The sequence below is a fragment of the Scyliorhinus torazame genome, chromosome 16 (assembly GCF_047496885.1).
Source record: "Scyliorhinus torazame isolate Kashiwa2021f chromosome 16, sScyTor2.1, whole genome shotgun sequence".
Lineage (NCBI taxonomy): Eukaryota > Metazoa > Chordata > Chondrichthyes > Carcharhiniformes > Scyliorhinidae > Scyliorhinus > Scyliorhinus torazame.
Window position 1 is genome coordinate 69451387 of NC_092722.1, and position 22648 is coordinate 69474034.

Sequence of the window (22648 nt, forward strand, 5' to 3'; positions counted from 1 at the left end):
CCGCGGAGGCTCGTTAGCCTTGGGCCTCCTCGCCAACACTCTATGGGCCCCTTCCAGCTCCAGGGGCCCCTGGAAGGACCCCGCTCCAATCAGCGAGTTTAACATGGTGACCACATAGGCCCCCACGTCCGGCCCCTCCAGCCCCTCTGGGAGGCCCATAATCCGCAGATTCTTCCGCCTCGACCGATTCTCCATCTCCTCGAACCGCTCCTGCCATTTCTTGTGGAGCGCCTCGTGCGCCTCCACCTTTACCGCCAGGACTGAGATCTCGTCCTCATTGACAGAGATCTTTTGTTGAGCCTCTCGGATCGCCACCCCCTGGGCCATCTGTGTCTCCAGCAGCTTATCAATAAAAGCCTTCATCGGCTCTAGCAGGTCCGTTTTAATCTCTCTGAGGCAGCGCTAGATACCCTCCTGTTGCTCCTCCGCCCACTGCCTCCACGCTGCCTGGTCTCCGCCCGCCGCCATTTTGTCCTTCTTCCCTCCCTTCTTCTGGTCCACCACCACCTTTTTTGTCACCCCGCTCCTAGTTAAAGCCATATACTGACGGGAACTATTATTAACTCCTTCCCACACCGGGAAACATCGAAAAAGTGCCCTTGGGGGCCCTGAAAAGAGCCCAAAAGTCTCGAGAGGGAATCCTTTTGGCAGTGTTCGCTTCACCAATCTGCCCCAAAATGTCCGTGGAAACTCCTGAAAAAGGTCTAAGTGTCCGTTCCAGACGGGAGCTGCCGAATGCGTGACCTACTCCTCCATGGCCGCCACCGGAAGCCTCGTCCCCGCTTCTTCAGTGGCCCTGGTGAGATCTTTTCACAGTTGTTCCCTCTGCTGTTAGAATTCACTTTTGATAAAGGTCCTCAGGACTGTTTGCAGCTTTAAGCTTGCCCTTCCCCCGCTTGCATGCTGCAAACTGCTGCAAATGCTGTTTATCCTGTTGCAGCCAAATCTTCCACTGCTTCTGGCGGGCCTGGCAGCCAAAAGACACAACACTCCTGGGGGACACCATCAGGGGAGTGTTGCAGTCCTCTTGCCACACCGGGAAATGTCAAACAAATGCCGTGGGGGCCCTGCAAAAGAGCCCAAAAGTCTGTTCCAAGCGGGAGCTACCGAATATGCGACCTAGCTCTGCATAGCCGCACCCGGAAGTCCGCAAATTATTATCTAAATGGAATGCAAATTCAAAATACATCTGGGCAGAGGGATCCAGGTCTCTTTGTTCATGAATCGCATTAAGTCGGTATGCAGGAACAGTATGTAATAAAAAAGGCTAATGGAATTTTGGCATTTCTTGCAAAAGGACTGGAGTATAAAGTAGAGGGGTGTTGTTGCAATTGTATAGGGTACTGGTGAGATCACAACTGGAGTATTGTGTACAGTTATGGTCTCCTTATTTGAGGAAAGACATGGGCGGCACGGTTAGCACACACACCGAGGACCCGGGTTCAATTCCGATCCCGGGTCACTTCCGTGTGGAATTTGCACATTCTTCCTGTGTCTGCATGGGTCTCAATCCCACAACCCAAAAGATGTGCAGGGTTGGTGGATTGGCCACTCTAATTTGCCCCTTAATTAAACAAAACATTATTTGAGGAAGGATGTGTTGACATTGGAGGCAGCTCAGAGGAGGTTCACCAGATTGATTCCGGGGATGAAAGGAGGAGAGATTGAACAGTTTGGGCTTATCCTCGCTGGAGTTTAGGAGGATGAGAAGGGATCTGATTGAGGTATATAAAATACTAAGAGGGATTGGTGATGTAACTGTAGACCAAATGTTCCCTTTGTGAGGCAATTTAGAACAAGAGGTCTCAGGTGTAGGTTGAGAGGCGTTAGATTTAAATCTGAGATGAGGAGGAACTACTTCTCGCAGAGGCTGGTGAATTTGTTGAACTCGCTGCCCCACAGTACAGTGGAATCTGAATCATTAAATGATTTCACGAGGAGATAGATACATTTCTGATTTTACAAACGACAACAGGCAGGGAAGTGGATTTGAGACCAGGAAGAGAGAATACCGATGTGCCTATGTACTCCATCACAAAAGTTAACCCTAACCGAAATGCTAATCCTAAATCAAATGCTAACCCCAACCGAAATGTTAACCCTCACTGTAATCCAAATGGTGACCCTATTCCTTGCACAAATGCTAATCTTAACCCGAGACCTGAACGAAATTCTAATTCTAACCTCAACACAAATGCTAACCTTAACACAAATGCTAACTTTAACCCAAATGCTAACCCAAAACCAAATGCTAACCCCAAACCTAGCCCTAAAACAAATGCTAGCCCTAACGCAAATGCTAACCTTAACCTGAACCCAAATGGTAATCCTAACTCTAATGCAAATGGTAACACTAACTCTAATACAAATGGTAACCCTAACTCCAATACAAATGGTAACCCTAACGCTAATGCAAATGGTAACCCTAACACTAATGCGAATGGTAACCCTAACTCTAATGCAAATGGTAACCCTAACTCTCATGCAAATTGTCATCCTAACTCTGACACAAATGTTAACCCTAACTCTAATGCAAATTGTCACCCTAACTCCAATAGAAATGGTAACGCGAACATAAAACCAAATGCCAACCCTAACCTAGACCTAACCCAAATGCTAACCTTAACCCAGAACCCAAATGGAACTCTAACACAAATGGTAACCCTGACCCTAACTCTAAGGATGATCCTGACACTGACCTTGAGCCTAATCCAAATGCTAACTCAATATAACCTAATGATAATCGTGACACTGACCCTAATCCAAATGCTAACGCTAACCCAAATGCTAACCCTAACACTAACACATAAACTAAGGATAATCCTGACACTGACCCAAACTTTGTGCCTGTGAATTCCTAATTTAACAAACTGTCTCTTACCTGCAGGTATTCAAATGTCATCATTTGCCCAAAGTGAAGTTATTACGGAGATCACAAAGATCAGTTTTGAAGAAGTGGAAAGTTATTATAAATCAGGACTTGAGTACAAAGGACAGGTACAATTAATGTTCATAGGATACATTAGCACTCATTATAATATATACAGAATTATACACTCCTATATACTCTGTAATATACCTCAGAGTAAACTTCTTTTTTAAAAATAAATTTAGAGTGTCCAGTTAATTTGTTTTTTCCAATTAAGGGGCAATTTCACGTGACCAATCTGCCTACTCTGCACATCTTTGGGTTGTGGGGGTGAAACCCATGCAAACACGGAGAGAATGTGCAAACTCCACACGGACAGTGACCCAGAGCCAGGATCGAACCTGGGACCTCGGCGCCGTGAGGCAGCAATGCTAACCACTGTGCCCCTGTGCTGCCGACCCAGGAGAAAACATGTCTGTGTGAAGTTTGCATGTTCTCCCTGTGTCTGCATGGGTTCCTCGGGGTGCTCTGGTTTCCTTCCACAGTCCAAAGATGTGCAGGTTAGGTGGATTGGCCATGATAAATGCAGACTTACAGCGATAGGGTGGGAGAGTGGACAAGATAAAGTGCTCTTTCGTAGGGTCGGTGCATACTCAATGGGCCGAATGAACTCCTGCATTTTAGGGATTCATTGATCTGATGATACTCACATTGTGTAATATATACAAGTTTAAGCTCTCCTACAAAAAACTGAGTAATATATACAGGGTTAAACTCCCCTAGACATATTCTGTAACATATACAGTCTTAAAGGCTCCTACACACACTGAGCAATATATACAGGGTTGATCTCTCCTACCCACATTGTGTATTATATGCAGGGTTGAACTCCCCAGCACACACTGTGTAATACATAAAGGGTTAAATACTCCTACACACACTGTGTAATATATACAGGATATATATACAGGGTAGGGTGCTCTTTCCAAGAGCCGGTGCAGACTCGATGGGCCGAATGGCCTCCTTCTGCACTGTAAATTCTATTCTATGAAACTCTCCTAGACACACTCTGTAACATATACAGAATTAAAATCTCCACCGCACATGGTGTTATACAGGGTTACACAATCCTACACGCACCTGAGTAAAATATACAGGGGTGATCTCTCCTACATATACTGTGTAATATGTACAGGGTTAAATTATCCTACACACACATTAATATATACAGTGTTAAACTGTCCCACACATGTTGTTTAATATATACAGGGTTAAAGTCTCCTGCACACACTGCATAATATATACAGGGTTAAACTCTCCTGCACACACAATGTGTAATATATACAGGGTTAAACTTTCCTACGCACACTGTGTAATATTGTTATGGACCAGGGTTTAGAGAGCTCCAAAATGTATCTTGGAGTTCACCTGACCCACAACTTTGAATAGATTGTGGTTATGGGGAGCACACGGCCCTAATCTGCAGGTGTGATGCAACAGAAATCTACAGTACTTTTAAATTAAAACAATGTTTATTTATGGAACCAGTTAACACTTTATAAACCCACAGTAAACATCTTAACAACTATCAACACCAATAAATCCCCCAAAGAATACAGTACTCTCTAAGTAACTCTTAATCTTTCATCAGGTTTATCTTTTCTGAGAATAGTTACCACTTTGAAAACTCCAAATGAACATTCATTAGCTTGCAGAGATCCATACACATCTTGCTGTAATTGCTGCTTTTCCAAATCTAAAACAAAACTAAACACACCCTGTAGCAAACAGCCTAAAGCGAAAGTAAAAGCAGACAACAGCCCAGCTCCACCCACACTCTGACATCACTGATAAACATCCATTTCTTAAAGGTACATCCACTACAGATATTTTTCTAAACACCCATTTCTTAAAGGTACTCTCACATGACAATATATACAGGGTTAAACTCTCCTACACACACTGAGTAATACATACAGGGTTACATTCTCCTAACTGTGTAATATATACAGGGTTCAACTCTCCTTCAAACACACTGTGTATACAGGGTTAAACTCACCTACACACACTGTAATAGATACACAATTAAACTCTCATACACACATAGTGTAATATATAGAGGGTTAATGTCTTTTACACACACTGTAATATATACAAGGTTAAACTCTCCTACACACATTGTGTAATGTATGCAGGGTTATACTCTCCGACGCACACACACTGTGGAATAGATACAGTGTTAATCTTTCCTGCACACACTGTCTAATATATACTGTGTTAACTCTCTTATACATGCTGTGTAATATATACAGGGTTAAACTCTCCGACACACACACTGTGCAATAGATAGATGGTTAAACTTTACTCCATCCACTGTGTAATAAATAGTGCTAAACTCTCCTTCACATAATGTGTAATATACGGAGTTAAAATCTCCGACACATACCCACACCCCAACCTTCCACTCACAAGGAATGGAGTTCTTCGAAGGAGATCTTCCCAACGGGCCCGGGCACCAGCCAGAACAAGCTGAAATCACCCCCTCGGGGGAGGTGCGACAACCCAAGACCGTCGTCTCCTGGACACCGACCACCATAGCCTTGGAGTACCTGGTCACATGTAAACTCGTAGAGAACAAGGTTCAAACCTTTCAACTCCGGTTACCAGGAACCTCCACGTATGCCGTGCTGCCTAACCTTGTGCCAGGGGGAAAGTACAACATTCTCGTCGAGGCTCTGGATGGGAAAGGGAAGCAGAAAATTCTGCAGGACGTCAACACTGGTGAAATTCCTCTTCTGAAACCTCAACCATCATCTCTGATGGGTCCACAAATATCCACCACACCATCGGCCAGGAATGGGAGCGAATGCCCGAAAGTGGCTATAAACTGTGGTGTCGATGCGCTGGCTATGGAAGTGGTCATTTCAAGTGTGAATCGTCTAAGTGGTGCCATGAAATTGGCATGAACTACAGAATTGGCTAGAAATGGAATCGGCACAGTGAGTCTGGCCAAATGCTCAGCTGTACCTGTAAAGACAACGGAAAGGGAGAGTTCAATTGTGAACCACATGAAGATACCTGCTCCGATGAAGGCAATGTGTACAACATGGGTGAATAGTGGCAGAAGGAGTACCTTGGTGCCATCTGTACATGCAATTGCTTAGGAGGACAACAGGGTTGGCGCTGCAGCAACTGTCACAAACCCAGGGTTGACCCCCTGCTGGGCGGGACCGGTTCTCTATTGCCCGATAATTCTGGCCATACGCCCGAATACACGATGGTGAAATATTGATGAAAATACACCACCTGCCCAGTAGAATGCCTGGCCGCTGATCGCGAGTAACCCGCTGGCTGACTCCCCACAAGCTGGAGTAGGGTGGCAGACAGCATGAGCAGTACTGCAGGCAACAGGTTCTTGGAAAAGCTGAGATCATTCATGTTTAGCACCTCCCAGCTTCTGCACCACACACACTCTCTGCTTGCTCCACCCACCCCCCACCCCACCCCCTCACAACCTCACCCACACAACGGGCATCTCTTCATGGACAACCAAAGACTTTCTCCCATTTAAAAAAAAACCTGACACCGCATGGAGTATAGCAAATTGGAAACACCTCAACCACCCCTCTGAGACCAGGCCCCATATCCTCTTTATCTGATCAAAGAACAAAGAAATGTACAGCACAGGAACAGGCCCTTCGGCCCTCCAAGCCCGTGCCGACCATGCTGCCCGACTAAACTACAATCTTCTACACTTCCTGGGTCCGTATCCCTCTATTCCCATCCTATTCATGTATTTGTCAAGATGCCCCTTAAATGTCACTATCGTCCCTGCTTCCACCACCTCCTCCGGTAGCGAGTTCCAGGCACCCACTACCCTCTGCGTAAAAAACTTGCCTCGTACATCTACTCTAAACCTTGCCCCACTCACCTTAAACCTATGCCCCCTAGTAATTGACCCCTCTACCCCGGGGAAAAGCCTCTGACTATCCACTCTGTCTATGCCCCTCATAATTTTGTAGACCGCTATCAGGTCGCCCCTCAACCTCCTTCGTTCCAGTGAGAACAAACCGAGTTTCTTCAACTGCTCCTCATAGCTAATGCCCTCCATACCAGGCAGCATTCTGGTAAATCTCTTCTGCACCCTCTCTAAAGCCTCCACATCCTTCTGGTAGTGTGGCGACCAGAATTGAACACTATACTCCAAGTGTGGCCTAACTAAGGTTCTATACAGCTGCAACATGACTTGCCAATTCTTATACGCAATGCCCCGGCCAATGAAGGCAAGCATGCCGTATGCCTTCTTGACTACCTTCTCCACCTTGTTGCCCCTTTCAGTGACCTGTGGACCTGTACACCTAGATCTCTTTGACTTTCAATACTCTTGAGGGTTCTACCATTCACTGTATATTCCCTACCTGCATTAGACCTTCCAACAAAGGATGAAGTGAACAGCGCAGCTACTTAAGCAAAAAGCACCTCCTACGAATGCTGCAGGACCCTCCGAGTATCTACTGATCATAATGTTGTAATTGTTTAACTGTAACAAGCTGTTATTTATCAAACCCCTTTCCCCCTCCCCCAATGCTGTGTTTATTCAATCTTAAACCTTTTAGACTGTTAACATGAGGATCGGCGCCAACCACGGCACTATCTATGTTTGTTGGTGTACGTGCCGTGATCGGTAACTGTTTATGGACGCCGGTGCTTTTTCTAATCACGGAGAGAAAATCCTCGATTGAATAAAAACTTTTTTAAAATCTCCGACACATACTGTGTAATATATACAGGGTTAAACTCTCCCATACAAAGTGTGTAATATGTACAGGGTTAAACTCTCCTGCACACACACTGTGTAATATATACAGCGTTAAACTCTTCTCGACATACAGTGTAATATATACAGCTTTAAATTCTCCTACGCACACTGCGTAATATATACAGGGTTAAACTCTTCCGCACATGCACTGTGTAATATTTACAAAGTTAATCTCTCCTCTACACACATACTGTAATATATACAGGGCTAAACTCTCCTATACATACTTGTAATATATACAGTGTTAAACTCTCCTACACATAATGTGTAATATATAGTGTTCAAGTCTCTTACACACACTGTGTAATATATAGAGGGCTAAACTCTCCGACACACGTCTAATATGTACAGGGTTGATCCCTCCTCCACATACTGTATAATATATACAGGGTTAAACTCTCCTAAATACCTGATGGAAGAGCTGTGCTCCGAAAGCTAGTGATTCCAAACAAATCTGTTGGACTTTAACCTGGTGTTGTGAGACTTCTTACAGTGCCTATCCTAGTCCAATGCCAGCATCTCCACATTATGATATAAAGGGTAAACTCTCCTACACACACTGTACAATATGTACAATGTCAAACACTCCTACGCACACACAGTGTTACAGGGTTAAACTCTCTTGCACACTATAATATATAGAGGGATAAACTCTCCGACACACATACTGTGCAATAGATACAGGAGTCAACTCTCTTCCATAAGACCATAAGACATAGGAGCGGGAGTAAGGCCATTCGGCCCATCGAGTCCACTCCACCATTCAATCATGGCTGATTTCAACTCCATTTACCCGCTCTCTCTCCATAGCCCTTAATTCCTTGAGAAATCAAGAATTTATCAACTTCTGTCTTAAAGACACTCAACGTCCCGGTCTTCACCGCCCTCTGTGGCAATGAATTCCACAGACCCACCACTCTCTGGCTGAAGAAATTTCTCCTCATCTCTGTTCTAAAGTGACTCCCTTTTATTCTAAGGCTGTGCCCCCGGGTCCTAGTCTCCCCTGCTAATGGAAACAACTTCCCTACATCCACCCTATCTAAGCCATTCATTGTCTTGTAAGTTTCTATTAGATCTCCCCTCAACCTCCTAAACTCCAATGAATATAATCCCAGGATCCTCAGACGTTCATCGTATGCTATACATATATCATTCCTGGGATCATCCGTGTGAATCTCCGCTGGACCCGCGCCAGTGTCAGTATGTCCTTCCTGAGGTGTGGGGCCCAAAATTGCTCACAGTATTCTAAATGGGGCCTAACTAATGCTTTATAAAGCTTCAGAAGTACATCCCTGCTTTTATATTCCAAGCCGCTTGAGATAAATGACAACATTGCATTTGCTTTCTTAATTACGGACTAAACCTGCAAGTTTACCTTTAGAGAATCCTGGACTAGGACTCCCAAGTCCCTTTGCACTTCAGCATTATGAATTTTGTCACCGTTTAGAAAATAGTCCATGCCTTTATTCTTTTTCCCAAAGTGCAAGACCTCGCACTTGCACACGTTGAATTTCATCAGCCATTTCTTGGACCACTCTCCTAAACTGTCTAAATCTTTCTGCAGCCTCCCCACCTCCTCCATGCTACCTGCCCCTCCACCTATCTTTGTATCATCGGCAAACTTAGCCAGAATATCAAAGAACAAAGAAATGTACAGCACAGGAACAGGCCCTTCGGCCCTCCAAGCCCGTGCCGACCATACTGCCCGACTAAACTACAATCTTCTACACTTCCTGGGTCCGTATCCTTCTATTCCCATACTATTCATATATTTGTCAAGATGCCCCTTAAATGTCCCTATCGTCCCTGCTTCCACTACCTCCTCCGGTAGCGAGTTCCAGGTACCCACTACCCTCTGCGTAAAAAACTTGCCTCGTACATCTACTCTAAACCTTGCCCCTCTCACCTTAAACCTATGCCCCCTAGTAATTGACCCCTCTACCCTGGGGAAAAGCCTCTGACTATCCACTCTGTCTATGCCCCTCATAATTTTGTATACCTCTATCAGGTCGCCCCTCAACCTCCTTCGTTCCAGTGAGAACAAACCGAGTTTATTCAACTGCTCCTCACAGCTTATGCCCTCCATACCAGGCAACATTCTGGTAAATCTCTTCTGCACCCTCTCTAAAGCCTCCACATCCTTCTGGTAGTGTGGCGACCAGAATTGAACACTATACTCCAAGTGTGGCCTAACTAAGGTTCTATACAGCTGCAACATGACTTGCCAATTCTTATACTCAATGCCCCGGCCAATGAAGGCCAGCATGCCGTATGCCTTCTTGACTACTTTCTCCACCTGTGTTGCCCCTTTCAATGACCTGTGGACCTGTACTCCTAGATCTCTTTGACTTTCAATACTCTTGAGGGTTCTACCATTCACTGTATATTCCCTACCTGCATTAGACCTTCCAAAATGCATTACCTCACATTTGTCATATCCCCAGTCCCATCATCTAGATCGTTAATATATAAAGAGAACAGCTGTGGCCCCAACACTGAACCCTGCGGGACACCACTCGTCACCGGTTGCCATTCCGAAAAAGAACCTTTTATCCCAACTCTCTGCCTTCTGCCTGACAGCCAATCGTCAATCCATGTTAGTACCTTGCCTCGAATACCATGGGCCCTTATTTTACTCAGCAGTCTCCCGTGAGGCACCTTATCAAAGGCCTTTTGGAAGTCAAGATAGATAACATCCATTGGCTCTCCTTGGTCTAACCTATTTGTTATCTCTTCAAAGAACTCTAACAGGTTTGTCAGGCACGACCTCCCCTTACTAAATCCATGCTGACTTGTCCTAATCCGACCCTGCACTTCCAAGAATTTAGAAATCTCATCCTTAACAATGGATTCTAGAATCTTGCCAACAATCGAGGTTAGGCTAATTGGCCTATAATTTTCCATCTTTTTCCTTGTTCCCTTCTTGTACAGGGGGGTTACAACAGTGATTTTCCAATCCTCTGGGACTTTCCCTGACTCCAGTGACTTTTGAAAGATCACAACTAACGCCTCCACTATTTCTTCTGCTATCTCCTTTAGAACTCTAGGATGTAGCCCACCTGGGCCTGGAGATTTATCAATTTTTAGACCTCTTAGTTTCTCTAGCACTTTCTCCTTTGTGATGGCTACCATATTCAACTTTGCCCCCTGACTCTCCTGAATTGTTGGGATATTACTCATGTCTTCTACTGTGAAGACTGACGCAAAGTACTTATTTAGTTCCTCAGCTATTTCCTTGTCTCCCATCACTAGATTACCAGCGTCATTTTGGAGCGGCCCAATGTCTACTTTTGCCTCCCGTTTGTTTTTAATGTATTTAAAGAAACTTTTACTATCATTCCTAATGTTACTGGCTAGCCTACCTTCATATTTGATCCTCTCTTTCCTTATTTCTCTCTTTGTTATCCTCTGTTTGTTTTTGTAGCCTTCCCAATCTTCTGACTTCCCACTACTCTTTGCCACATTATAGGCTTTCTCTTTTGCTTTGATGCATTCCCTAACTTCCTTTGTCAGCCATGGCTGCCTAATCCCCCATCTGATAACCTTTCTTTTCTTTGGGATGAACCTCTGAACTGTGTCCTCAATTACTCCCAGAAACACCTGCCATTGCTGTTCTACTGTCTTTCCCACTAGGCTCTGCTCCCAGTCGATTTTCGTCAGTTCCTCCCTCATGCCCATGTAGTTACCTTTATTTAACTGTAACACCTTTACATCTGATTCTACCTTCTTTCTTTCAAATTGGAGATTGAATTTTACCATATTATGATCACTGCCTCCTAAGTGCTCCCTTACTTTAAGATCTTTAATCAAGTCTGGCTCATTACATAACACTAAGTCCAGAATGGCCTGTTCCCTCGTGGGCTCCATCACAAGCTGTTCCAAAAAGCTCTCCTGTAAACATTCAATGAATTCCCTTTCCTTGGGTCCACTGGCAGCCTTATTTACCCGGTCCACCTGCATATTGAAGTCCCCCATGATCACTGTGACCTTGCCTTTCTGACATGCACTTTCTATTTCGTGATGCATTTTGTGCCCCCGGTCCTGACCACTGTTAGGAGGCCTGTACATAACTCCCATTATGGTTTTTTTTGCCTTTGATGGTTCCTCAACTCTACCCACACAGACTCCACATCATCTGACCCTATGTCGTTTAGTGCTATTGATTTAATTTCATTCCTAATTAACAAGGCAACCCCGCCCCCTCTGCCCACCTCTCTGTCTTTTCGATAGGTTATGAATCCCTGGATGTTTAAATGCCAGTCCGGAACTCCCTGCAACCACGTCTCTGTTATGCCTACCACATCATACCTGCCAGTCACAATCTGGGCCACAAGCTCATCTACCTTGTTCCGTACACTGCGCGCATTTAAATATAGCACCTTTAATTCTCTATTGACCGTCCCTTTTTGTTTTCTTAATGTGGTGGACCTTGGTTTACTGAGCCTTTCCATACACTGTGTCATATTTTGTGGGATTGGGACCATTGGAACCTCTCCTGAGTTTTGTCTTTTCGTGCTTTTTTGTATTCCTAAGCAGCTACGCTTCCCACTGATTACTTCACCTCTTGGTTCCCTGACTTTCCCTTCCCCCCCAATCCCTAGTTTAAAGTCCTATTGACCACCCTATTTACTCTTTTCGCCAGAACACTGGTCCCAGCTCGGTTCAGGTGGAGACCATCCCAACGTTATAGGTCCCCCCTGTCCCAAAACTGATGTCAGTGTCCCATGAAAAGGAACCCCTCTTTCCCACACCACTCTTTCAGCCACATGTTAACTTCCCTTATTCTTGCCTCCCTATGCCAATTTGCACGTGGCTCGGGCAGTAATCCGGAGATTATGACCCTTGCGGACCTGTTTTTTCATTTGAATCCTAGCTGTTTATAATCTCTAAACAGGTCCTCTTTTCTAGACTTGCCTATGTTGTTGGTACCGACATGGACCACAACAACCGGATCCTCCCCCCCCCTCTCCAGTATCCTTTCAAGCCGGTCAGAGATGTCCCGCACCCTAGCACCGGGCAGGCAACATACCATGCGGGACTCTTTATCCTGCTCACAAAGGATACTATCTATCCCCCTGATAATAGAATCCCTACAATTACAACTTGCCTATTTACTCCCTCCCCTTGAATGGCCTGCTGAACCATGGTGCCTTGGTCAGCTGACTCATCCTTCCTGCAGCCCTGTTCGCCATCCACACAGGGAGCAAGTGCCTCATACCTGTTGGACAGAGTCAAGGGCTGAGGCTCCTGAGTTCCTGACTGCTGGTTCCCTTTACCTGCCTGACTTGCAGTCACACCCTGCTGTCCCTGGCAACTGGCAGGATTTAAACTACTTACTCTGACAGGTGTGACTGCCTCCTGAAACACAGTGTCCAGGTAAGTCTCCCCCTTCCGGATGTGCCTCAGTGTTTGAAGCTCAGACTCCAGCTCATCAACTCTGAGCCGGAGCTCTTCGAGCAGCCAACACTTACTGCAGATGTGGTCGCTGCAGCTCGCAATGGGATCTGCCAGCTCCCACATCAAGCAGCTCAAGCACATCACCTGACCAGCCATCGCTAATTAATTAATTAGTTTAATTTAAGTTTACGAGTTTAGCTGTGTGTTTTAAAAAATTGGGGGCAGATTTGCTATCAACCAATCAGATCACAGCTTCCCTCTGACGTCACTTTTGGGAGAGTGCTCCTCCTCCTCCAAACGGCTCCCGAAATTAGGCCCGGAGAAAGAGAGAACAAAACAGTCGGGAAAAATCACCTTCTCCCACTCTTCACCGAATTACCTCACTGCACCAAATTACCAAATTCTCACTCTGTCTGTGTCTCACTCACTCACTCAGGCTGTGTCTCCTTGACCAGCGCAATGCTTACTAAGTGCGCTTTCTGTCTGTCTTTTATAGTGTCCAGGTAAGTCTCCCCCTTCCGGATGTGCCTCAGTGTTTAGGATGACTCACACTAAAACTTCAAAGAGAAGAATACAATGTGTACCTTTGTGCCCCTTAACAGGCCTCAGGTGACTGCCAGATAACTGCCTCTCAGCAATTAGGGTGGGGGCAGCTTCAGCCAATCAGACACTGTTTATTACATACAGGGTTAAACTCTTCTACACATATTGTGTAATATATGCAGGGTTAACTCTCCTACGCACACTAATATATACAGGGGTAAATTCTCCCATACACACTGGGCACGATTCTCCAGCCTCGTTGCACTCTCGCTCAAGCGATACCAGGCTGGTGAATCGTGTGAGAGGCCGAAAACGAGAACCGCACCAGGTGCCAAACAGTTTGCGATGCAACCGGCCATCTCCCGAGGTGATATTGCGATCTTGCCATTGATTGGCGAGAAACCAATTAACACCACTTAAACCCTATTTCCATTCAATTAATTGGAGCGACCCTTATCCAATGGACTCCCGTGATTAATCGGCCTCCGTCGCATGTGCTCACGCTGGCGTCAATTAGTACTCCTTTTGAAAAACGTTAACCTGGTGGAAGGACTTCTGTGGGGAGCCAGAGGGGTGAGTAGCTATCTTTGCTCACAGGCAAAAAGCCTGGGGACTCTGGGCTTGCCACCCCAGTACTCAGCAGGGTGTGGGGAACACCGGCTGGGGGTGGGAGCCACCCGCAGAGGAGGACTACCATCGGAGAGTGGTGGGGGGTGCGGCAAATGGGGGGTCACTGCGAGCAACACCACCATGCCATCCCCTACATCGTGCATATCCATTCCACGGGCAACCCATGTCTCTGCCCGTCTGCCCCACTGACCACACATGAGCTCCCTTGAATGCCGAGACCTCTGGCCATGCGGCTGAATGCTATTGCTAACAGGGAATTGGCAATCATGGTTAAGTGAGCACTTCACACGACCCAAGTGGATTCCCGTGGATGGGCGGGCCATGTAGCATGTGGGAGTCATTGCCTAGCATCCCAAACAGACCATGATGCCTGACAATGTGCATGGACACTGCGGGAGGCAATACCACACATGCAGCAGCCAACATTGGATCAACCAGGGGATGGGACACAGCTCTGGGGACATGTCCATGGTTGGAGGGTGGGAGAGTGCAATGTTGGGGGGGGGGGGGGACGGACCAGAGTCCAGCCCAAGTGACGTCATGAGCATGTGTCTGGGGTACAGGGACTGTGGTCCAGTGATGGGACCGCTGCGGTAGGGTGTGCGTGGGCAGGGCGTTCCGGGCGTGAGGGAGGAGAGGAGAGTGAGTATCAATGGAGGAATGGTGGGTCCCGGGGTGGGAGCCACCACTGTTTGTCAGTCTAATACCCTCTCTCAATTCCTTACACATATGGCAGGGATGTTGGACTTTTGCCCTAGTGGTACTGCTGCTAAGACGGGCGGGCAGACGCCAGCAGCAGCAGTGTCAGCAGATGCTCAAGGCTGCGGCCTATGTGCCAGGCCCTGTCCCACACTCTGAGGACACGGCTGGCCATCAGACCAAGGAGGGACCCAGATTGGGAGCCCCACGACGGTCCAAGGTGTACAGGCGTCGCTGGTCATTTGAACAGATGAGGTGCTGTGTGTGCCACAGGAGGCACCGCCTCAACGAGGAGACAGTGTGGCACTTGTGCCATGTCATTGTGGACTTGGCACCACATGGAGGAGGAGGACACCTGCTCACGGTACCGTCAATGTCACCGCAGGACTGAACGTTCACGCCTCATGATCCTTCCAGGGTTCGAGCGAGGACTTATGTGGTATCTAGCAGGCCACAACCCACAGGTTCATCCGACAGGTCACGGATGCCCTCTTTGCCCAGGCAGAAAACTACAAGAAATTTGACATCGACCAAGCCCAACAGGATGCCCGGGACGGGGCCCAGAACATGGGCCGCCACCTCAAGCATCCGCTGATGCTGCTGCTCCCGCTGCCGCCATCTCTAGCGTCTGACTGCCCGTCTTAGCAGCACTCCATGGGATGGATCCATTTGATGCCCATGGGGCCCTGGGGTCCAGCTAATTCGAGCCCCAGCTGTTCCTGCATCATCTAGCTCTGCCAGCCTTGCCAGCTCACCGATCCCTGCACCATGGTGTCGACGCCCTCGGCGATGCTTACTCAGTGCAGTGCCTCAGCAATGCCCACCTGCGACTGGAATAAGCTTTGCAGCTCCTCGGCCATTCCCCAGTGAGAGTGAGACATGGCCTGCAGAACCTTATCAAGGTTGGCCTGGTACTGGGTAACATTCCCAGCAAGTCGAACATTCTGCCGAGACCCTCGGCCATGGCCGTCATTGACAACGCGACCCCTTGGACACTTTCACTCATGATGCCGATGTTGTGCACGAGGCTTTCCACTGCGGTAACCACCCTAGCAGTGTTGACCTCGGTGCCACACATTGCCGGTGACACCTCCTGCTCCCGTAGCCTCTGGGACTCCTCCAATCGGCTATGGATCTGCTGAAGTGTCGCTGACAACGCCCTCTGAATTTCCTGACCGCATCCTAACGTCTACATCAGCTCCAGGAATACCTCTTTCATAGGTTCAGAATCAAGGGCGAGATTCTCCGACCCCCCGCCAGGTCGGAGAATCGTCGGGGGCTGGCGTGAATCCCGCCCCCGCCGGTTGCTGAAGTCTCCGGCACCGGAGATTTGGCGGGTCGGGAATCGCGGCGCGCCGGTTGGCGGGCCCCCCCGCGCGATCCTCCGGCCCGGATGGGCCGAAGTCCCACCGCTAAAATGCCTGTTCCGCCGGCGTAGATTAAACCACCTACCTTACCGGCGGGACAAGGCGGCGCGGGCGGGCTCCGGGGTCCTGGGGGGGGCGCGGGGCGATCTGGCCCCGGGGGGTGCCCCCACGGTGGCCTGGTCCGCGATCGGGGCCCACCGATCTGCGGGCGGGTCTGTGCTGTGGGAGCACTCTTTCCCTTCCGCCTCCGCCACGGTCTCCACCATGGCGGAGGCAGAAGAGACTCCCACCACTGCGCATGGGCGGGAATGCCGTCAGCGGCCTCTGACGCTCCCGCGCATGCGCCGCCCGGAGATGTCATTTCTGCGCCAGCTGACGGGGCACCAAAGGCCTTTTCCGCCAGCTGGCGGGGCGGAAATCAGTCTGGCTCCGACCTAGCCCCTTAAGGTTGGGGCTCGGCCCCCAAAGATGCGGAGCATTCCGCACCTTTGGGGTGGCGCGATGCCCGTCTGATTTGCGCCGTTTTGGGCGCCAGTCGGCGGACATCGCGCCCTTTCCGGAGAATTTTGCCCCAGGTCCTGGAATCCAGCAGGCCTCTGACTGCTGTCTCACCTGGGGGTTCCTGCCTCCACCTGATATACATCAGCAGCTGTGTAGTGCTCACCAGATTGTGCCCCAGAGGCCTGACCACTAACGTTTCCCACCGAGGGGCGTGTGTTGGCAGCTCGATAGCATAGTGATTAGAACTGTTGCTTCTCAGCGCCAGGGACCCAGGTTCGATTCCTGCTTGGGACACTGGCTGTGTGGAGTCTGCGTGTTCGCCCTGTTTACAGTGCAGAAGGAGGCCATTTGGCCCGTCGAGTCTGCACCGGCTCTTGGAAAGAGCACCTTACCCAAGGTCAACACCTCCACCCTATCCCCATAACCCAGTAACCCCACCCAACACTAAGGGCAATTTTGGACACTAAGGGCAATTTATCATGGCCAATCCACCTAACCTGCACATCTTTGGGCTGTGGGTGGAAACCGGAGCACCCGGAGGAAACCCACGCACACACAGGGAGGATGTGCAGACTCCGCACAGACAGTGACCCAAGCCGGAATCGAACCTGGGACTCTGGAGCTGTGAAGCAATTGTGCTATCCACAATGCTACCGTGCTGGTTTCCTCGAGGTGCTCCGATTTCCTCCCACAAATCCCAAAAGAAGGGCTTATTAGATGAATTGGACATTCTGAATTCTCCCTCCGTGTATCCGAACAGGCACCGTAGTGTGACGACGAGGTGATTTTCACAGTAACTTCATTGCAGTGTTAGCCTACTTGTGACACAAATAAAGATTATTATTATCTGCACTGATGGAGAGTGGTGATCTTAGCTGTGACGCCTCGATCGTGTCTTCCTCGGAGCTCCCCTCTGAGGTGGTCTCCTGGGAGGCTGGAGAGGGTGCCACCTGGGATGGGCCGGCACCTTCGGCTGGAGGAGCTACGGGGGATGGACATGTGGTCTGTGGGAGGAATGGGTCAGTCAGTATGGCAATAACAACTCACGTCTGACTGCTCCTCCAGGTGGGGCCCAATGGGTCCTCACCTTTGCACATCCGCCAGCCTTCAGGTGGGTGACCGCTCTGTCCTCGGCCACCCAGTCACACCCAGGGCCCGCTCCTCGAAGGAGGTGAGGATTCATACATCCAGCACTCCTCCGCCAATCTGGGCCCTCTCCCGGTGATCGTGGGAGAGCTTTTCCTGAACGGACACAGAGAGGGCATCGGTAGCCACACGCGGGGTTCACGGTGGTGTGAGGAGACGTCTGAGGGCAGGTGGATTGAAGGGAGAGGGAGGAGGAAAGGAGGAGTGGGGGTCACATGGAGAGTTGGGGGTAGATGTTCGGGTGGGTGGAAAGATCTCAGAGGGTTGGGGGGGGGGGCAGGAAGGTACGTTAGTGTCTATTAACTAACGCTGCCCGGGTAGGTCATTGGTCTTTCTTCGGCATTGGAGGCCAGTCCTCCTGGTCACATTCCCGGAGCTGACCGCTGCCGCCACCTCATCTCAGGCAGCACTGGCTGCCTTGTGGCTCACTCTCCGGGACCCTCGGGGGAACAGAACGCCCCTCTTGTCTCTTCTGCGTCTAGGAGCCTCCCAGGTCTGCATTGCCAAATCTTTGAGTCGGTCTCCTGGATGCCATTGTTGCGAGCTGACTGGGGTTGGCTGAGCAAGTGCTTATGTGATGCTCAACCTTGTTATCAGGGGAGTGATGAGCACGGTGCCGATGAATCCGTTGACGGGCCTTCATTTGAGGCAAGAAGCCCGTGGGGCCTCGTTAAGTGGACCAATTACTGCTGAATAGCGTTGCCTGCTTCGCTGTGCCGAGCGCCAGGAAGCTCGCAGCAGCTTCCGCTCGCGACAACACTTAGCAATCTTTCCGGAGAATCACGTCCACTGTAATTTTCTGCAAGGTTAAACTCTCCAACACACACGCTTTGTAAAATATGTTTTCCTGCCCTGTACACATTGTGTAACATAAACATTGTTAAACACCCCTCATGCTGTTCGATTATGTTAACCCATCTTTCTCAATGCACAGATTCGAATGCAATATTCCACTGGGGGTCCTGTATCCAATGCCACAATCTACCTGTTTAACTCTTTGAAACCTGGGGCGGAGAAAGTGAGCACTGATGAGAATGGGATCGCATTATTCTCACTGGACACATCATCCTGGGAGTATCTACCTGTGTCCTTCACGGTGAGTGGGTATTTGGAATGCAGGTGGTAATTGCAGACTGTCCTCTGTTGTGCGGTGGGGAGTGAGATAGGGGTTTACAAACAGTATTATAATTTGAGTGGGGATTGAGAAAGGGGTTCACAGAGGGAATTAGAATTTGAGTGGGAATTCAGATAGGGGCTTACAGAAGGTATTAGATTTTTTTAGGAATGAAAGGGGGTTTCTCGGGGTATCAGTGACCGAGTGGGGAATAAGGGTTGTTTGGGGGGTACTGAGGTCTGAGTGACAAATAAGGGCTTTTTATCAAGGGCATTAGTGACTGAATGGGGTATGAGTAGGGGTTTAACAGAAGTGTTAGGGTGACTGTGGGGAATGAAAGGGGGTGTATTGGACGTGTTAATGTGAGTGGGGTATAAGAGGGGGTTTATCGGGGGTATTAGTGTCTGAGTGGGGTATGAGACGGTGTTTATCGGTGGTATTAGTGACTGGGGTATGAGAGGGGGTTTATCGGGGTACTAGTGTCTGGATAGGGAGTGATTGGGGGTTTATTGGGGTATTAGTGTCTGAGTGGGGAATGAGAGGGGTTTATCGGGGGTATTAATGACTGAGTGGAGAATGAGAGGGGTTTATTGGAGGTATTAGTGACTGAGGTATGAGAGGGGGTTTATCGGGGGCATTAGTGTCTGAGTGGGGTATGAGACGGAGTTTATCAGGGGTATTAGTGACTGGGGTATGAGAGGGGGTTTATCAGGGTATTAGTGTCTGAGTGGGGAATGAGTGGGGGTTTATTGGGATATTAATGTCTGAATGGGGAATGGGAGGAGGTTTATTGGGGTATTAGTGACAGAGTGGGAATGAGAGGGGGTTTATTGAGGTATTAGTGACTGAGTGGGGAATGAGAGGGGTTTTATTGGGGTATTAGAGACTGAGTGGGGAATGAGATGTTTATTGGGGTATTAGTGTCTGAGTGGGAAATGAGAGGGGGTTTATTGGGGGTATTAATGTCTGAGTGGGGAATGGGAGGGGATTTATTGGGAGTATTAGTTACTGAGTGGAGAATGGGAGGGGGTTTATCAGGAGTATTAGTGTCCGAGTGGGGAATGGGAGGGGATTTATCAGGAGTATTAGTGACTGAGTGGGGCATGGCAGGGGGTTTATTGGGGATATTAGTGACTGAGTGGGGAATGGGAGGGGGTTTATCAGGAGTATTAATGACTGATTGGGGAATGGGAGGGGGTTTATTGGGGGTATTAGTGACTGAGTGGGGAATGGGAGGGGGTTTATTGCGGGTATTAGTGACTGAGTGGGGAATGGGAGGGGGTTTATTGTGTGTATTAGTGACTGAGTGGGGAATGTGATGGGGTTTATCAGGAGTATTTGTGTCTGAGTGGGGAATGGGAGGGGGTTTATCAGGAGTATTAGTGTCTGAGTGGGGAATGGGAGGGGGTTTATCAGGAGTATTAGTGACTGAGTGGGGAATGGGAGGGGGTTTATCAGGAGTATTAGTGTCTGAGTGGGGAATGGGAGGGGGTTTATCAGGAGTATTAGTGACTGAGTGGGGAATGGGAGGGGGTTTATCAGGAGTATAAATGACTGAGTGGGGAATGGGAGGGGGTTTATCAGGAGCATTAGTGTCTGAGTGGGGAATGGGAGGGGGTTTATCAGGAGTATTAGTGTCTGAGTGGGGAATGGGAGGGGGTTTATCAGGAGTATTAGTGTCTGAGTGGGGAATGGGAGGGGGTTTATCAGGAGTATTAGTGTCTGAGTGGGGAATGGGAGGGGGTTTATCAGGAGTATTAGTGTCTGAGTGGGGAATGGGAGGGGGTTTATCAGGAGTATTAGTGTCTGAGTGGGGAATGGGAGGGGGTTTATCAGGAGTATTAGTGTCTGAGTGGGGAATGGGAGGGGGTTTATCAGGAGTATTAGTGTCTTGAGTGGGGAGCGAATGGGGTTGATAGCGGGTTTTAAATGTTTTCCTTGGTAGTGGACATTGCTGGCACAGCTGCCAGTTATTGTTCATACCTAATTGTCCTTTTTGAGGGTGTTGATGAACCACCAATTGAACCATTGAAGCTTCCGTGGTGTAGGTACACCGACAGTGCTTTTAGGGAGAGAATTCCAGGATTCTGACCCAGTGATGGTGAATGAATGACCGATATATTTCCAAGTCAGGATGGTGAGTCACTCGGATGGGAACCTGCAGGTGGTGGTATTCCCCATGTATCTTTCTCGATGGTAGAGGTTGTGGAGTTTGGAAGTGTTGTTGAAGGAACCTTTGTGAGCCACTGCAGTGCATCTTGTAGACGGTACACACAGCCGCTACTATGCGTCGGTGGTGAAGGGGGTGAATGTTTGTGGTTAGCGTGTCGATCAAGCGAGGCTGCTTTGACCTGTATGGTGTTGAGCCTCTTGAGCGTTGTTGGAGCTGCACTCATCGAGGCGGGTGGAGAGTATCCCCTCACACTCCTGACTTGTGCCTTGTAGATGGTGGACAGGCTTTGGGGGAAGTCAGGAGGCGAGTTGCTCTCAGCTTCTAACCTGCTCTTGCAGCCGTACTATTTATATGACTGGGTCCCAGTTCAGTTTCTGTTCAAGGTTAACGCCCAGGATGTTGATAGTGGGGGATTCAGTGATGGTAATGTCATTGAATGCCGAGGATGATGGTTAGATCCTCTCTTATTGGAGGTTGTCATTGTTCGACCCGAATGCTTCAGGAAGGTGTTGGGGAAAATTGAGGAGAATATCTTGCAGACACTGAATTTTCTTGACCTGTTCCTCTCTCCTCCTTCCATGTCTAGGCAATTTATCAGGGTCAGTTACAGGGCAATGAATATCGAAACACACTGCCCCACCATCAATCAGCTCATCATCTGGTTAAACCCTTCTACTCCAGATCCAACAGTTACTTCTCCATCAGGAATCATCGTCACGATCTGGCGTGTGATTCGGAACTGGATGTGAACGTTGGCTACACCATCAAGGCTCTGTCTGCCCAGGAAAAGCACGACCTGGATGTCTTCTACCTGGTAAGAACATTCGACTCGTCGTACTAGACCAGGACCCTGAACACTCATCCATTCCCCAGTCCTCTATCCGCAGACCCCCGCAGGCTCCCTGACCTCACCCCCTGACCCACAATCTGTCTGTGTGAATCATCCTGTTCTCTCTCTCTCTGTAGGTGATGTCAAGAGGACTGATTGTAGCATTTAAGAAGAAAACGATCTCCGTTGGAGGCTCCGAAGGTTTGAGCTTCACTCTTCTCGATTACCCACGGAGACATCCTGTGTCAATAAATGCCCCCACCCTACCCCGGCCAATGCCACGCTCCTGAAATATTTACATCCCCTGTTCCCCAACTCTGGGTACTTTGCTTTCCTCAGAAACACTAGTCACACATCTCCCCTTCACTGTGTGTGAATCCCAGCAAGGGAGCATCAGTATGGGGATTACTAATAGAGGGAGAGAGAACGAAAGGGAGAGAGAGGGAGTGATGCAAGCTGAAGGAGAGACAGAAAGAGAGGGATACAAGGTGAAGGAGAGAGAGAGAGTGATATAAGCTGAACTTGAGAGTGAGAGAGAGAAATAGATGGTGACGAAGAGAG

At 48.6% G+C, this 22648-nt stretch overlaps 1 protein-coding gene and 1 pseudogene across 1 annotated transcript in view; both read left to right on the forward strand.

Moving 5' to 3' along the window:
* LOC140392865 (alpha-2-macroglobulin-like) overlaps positions 1-22648 on the forward strand; it is a 305968-nt gene that overhangs the window by 108120 nt on the left and 175200 nt on the right. The window contains exons 10-13 of the mRNA XM_072478608.1: positions 2888-2997; positions 18906-19067; positions 21845-22072; positions 22225-22288. Of these exons, the coding sequence (XP_072334709.1) occupies positions 2888-2997; positions 18906-19067; positions 21845-22072; positions 22225-22288 (564 nt within the window). The remainder of the gene's footprint in view (positions 1-2887; positions 2998-18905; positions 19068-21844; positions 22073-22224; positions 22289-22648) is intronic.
* On the forward strand, positions 4105-6321 carry LOC140392866 (fibronectin-like; annotated as a pseudogene).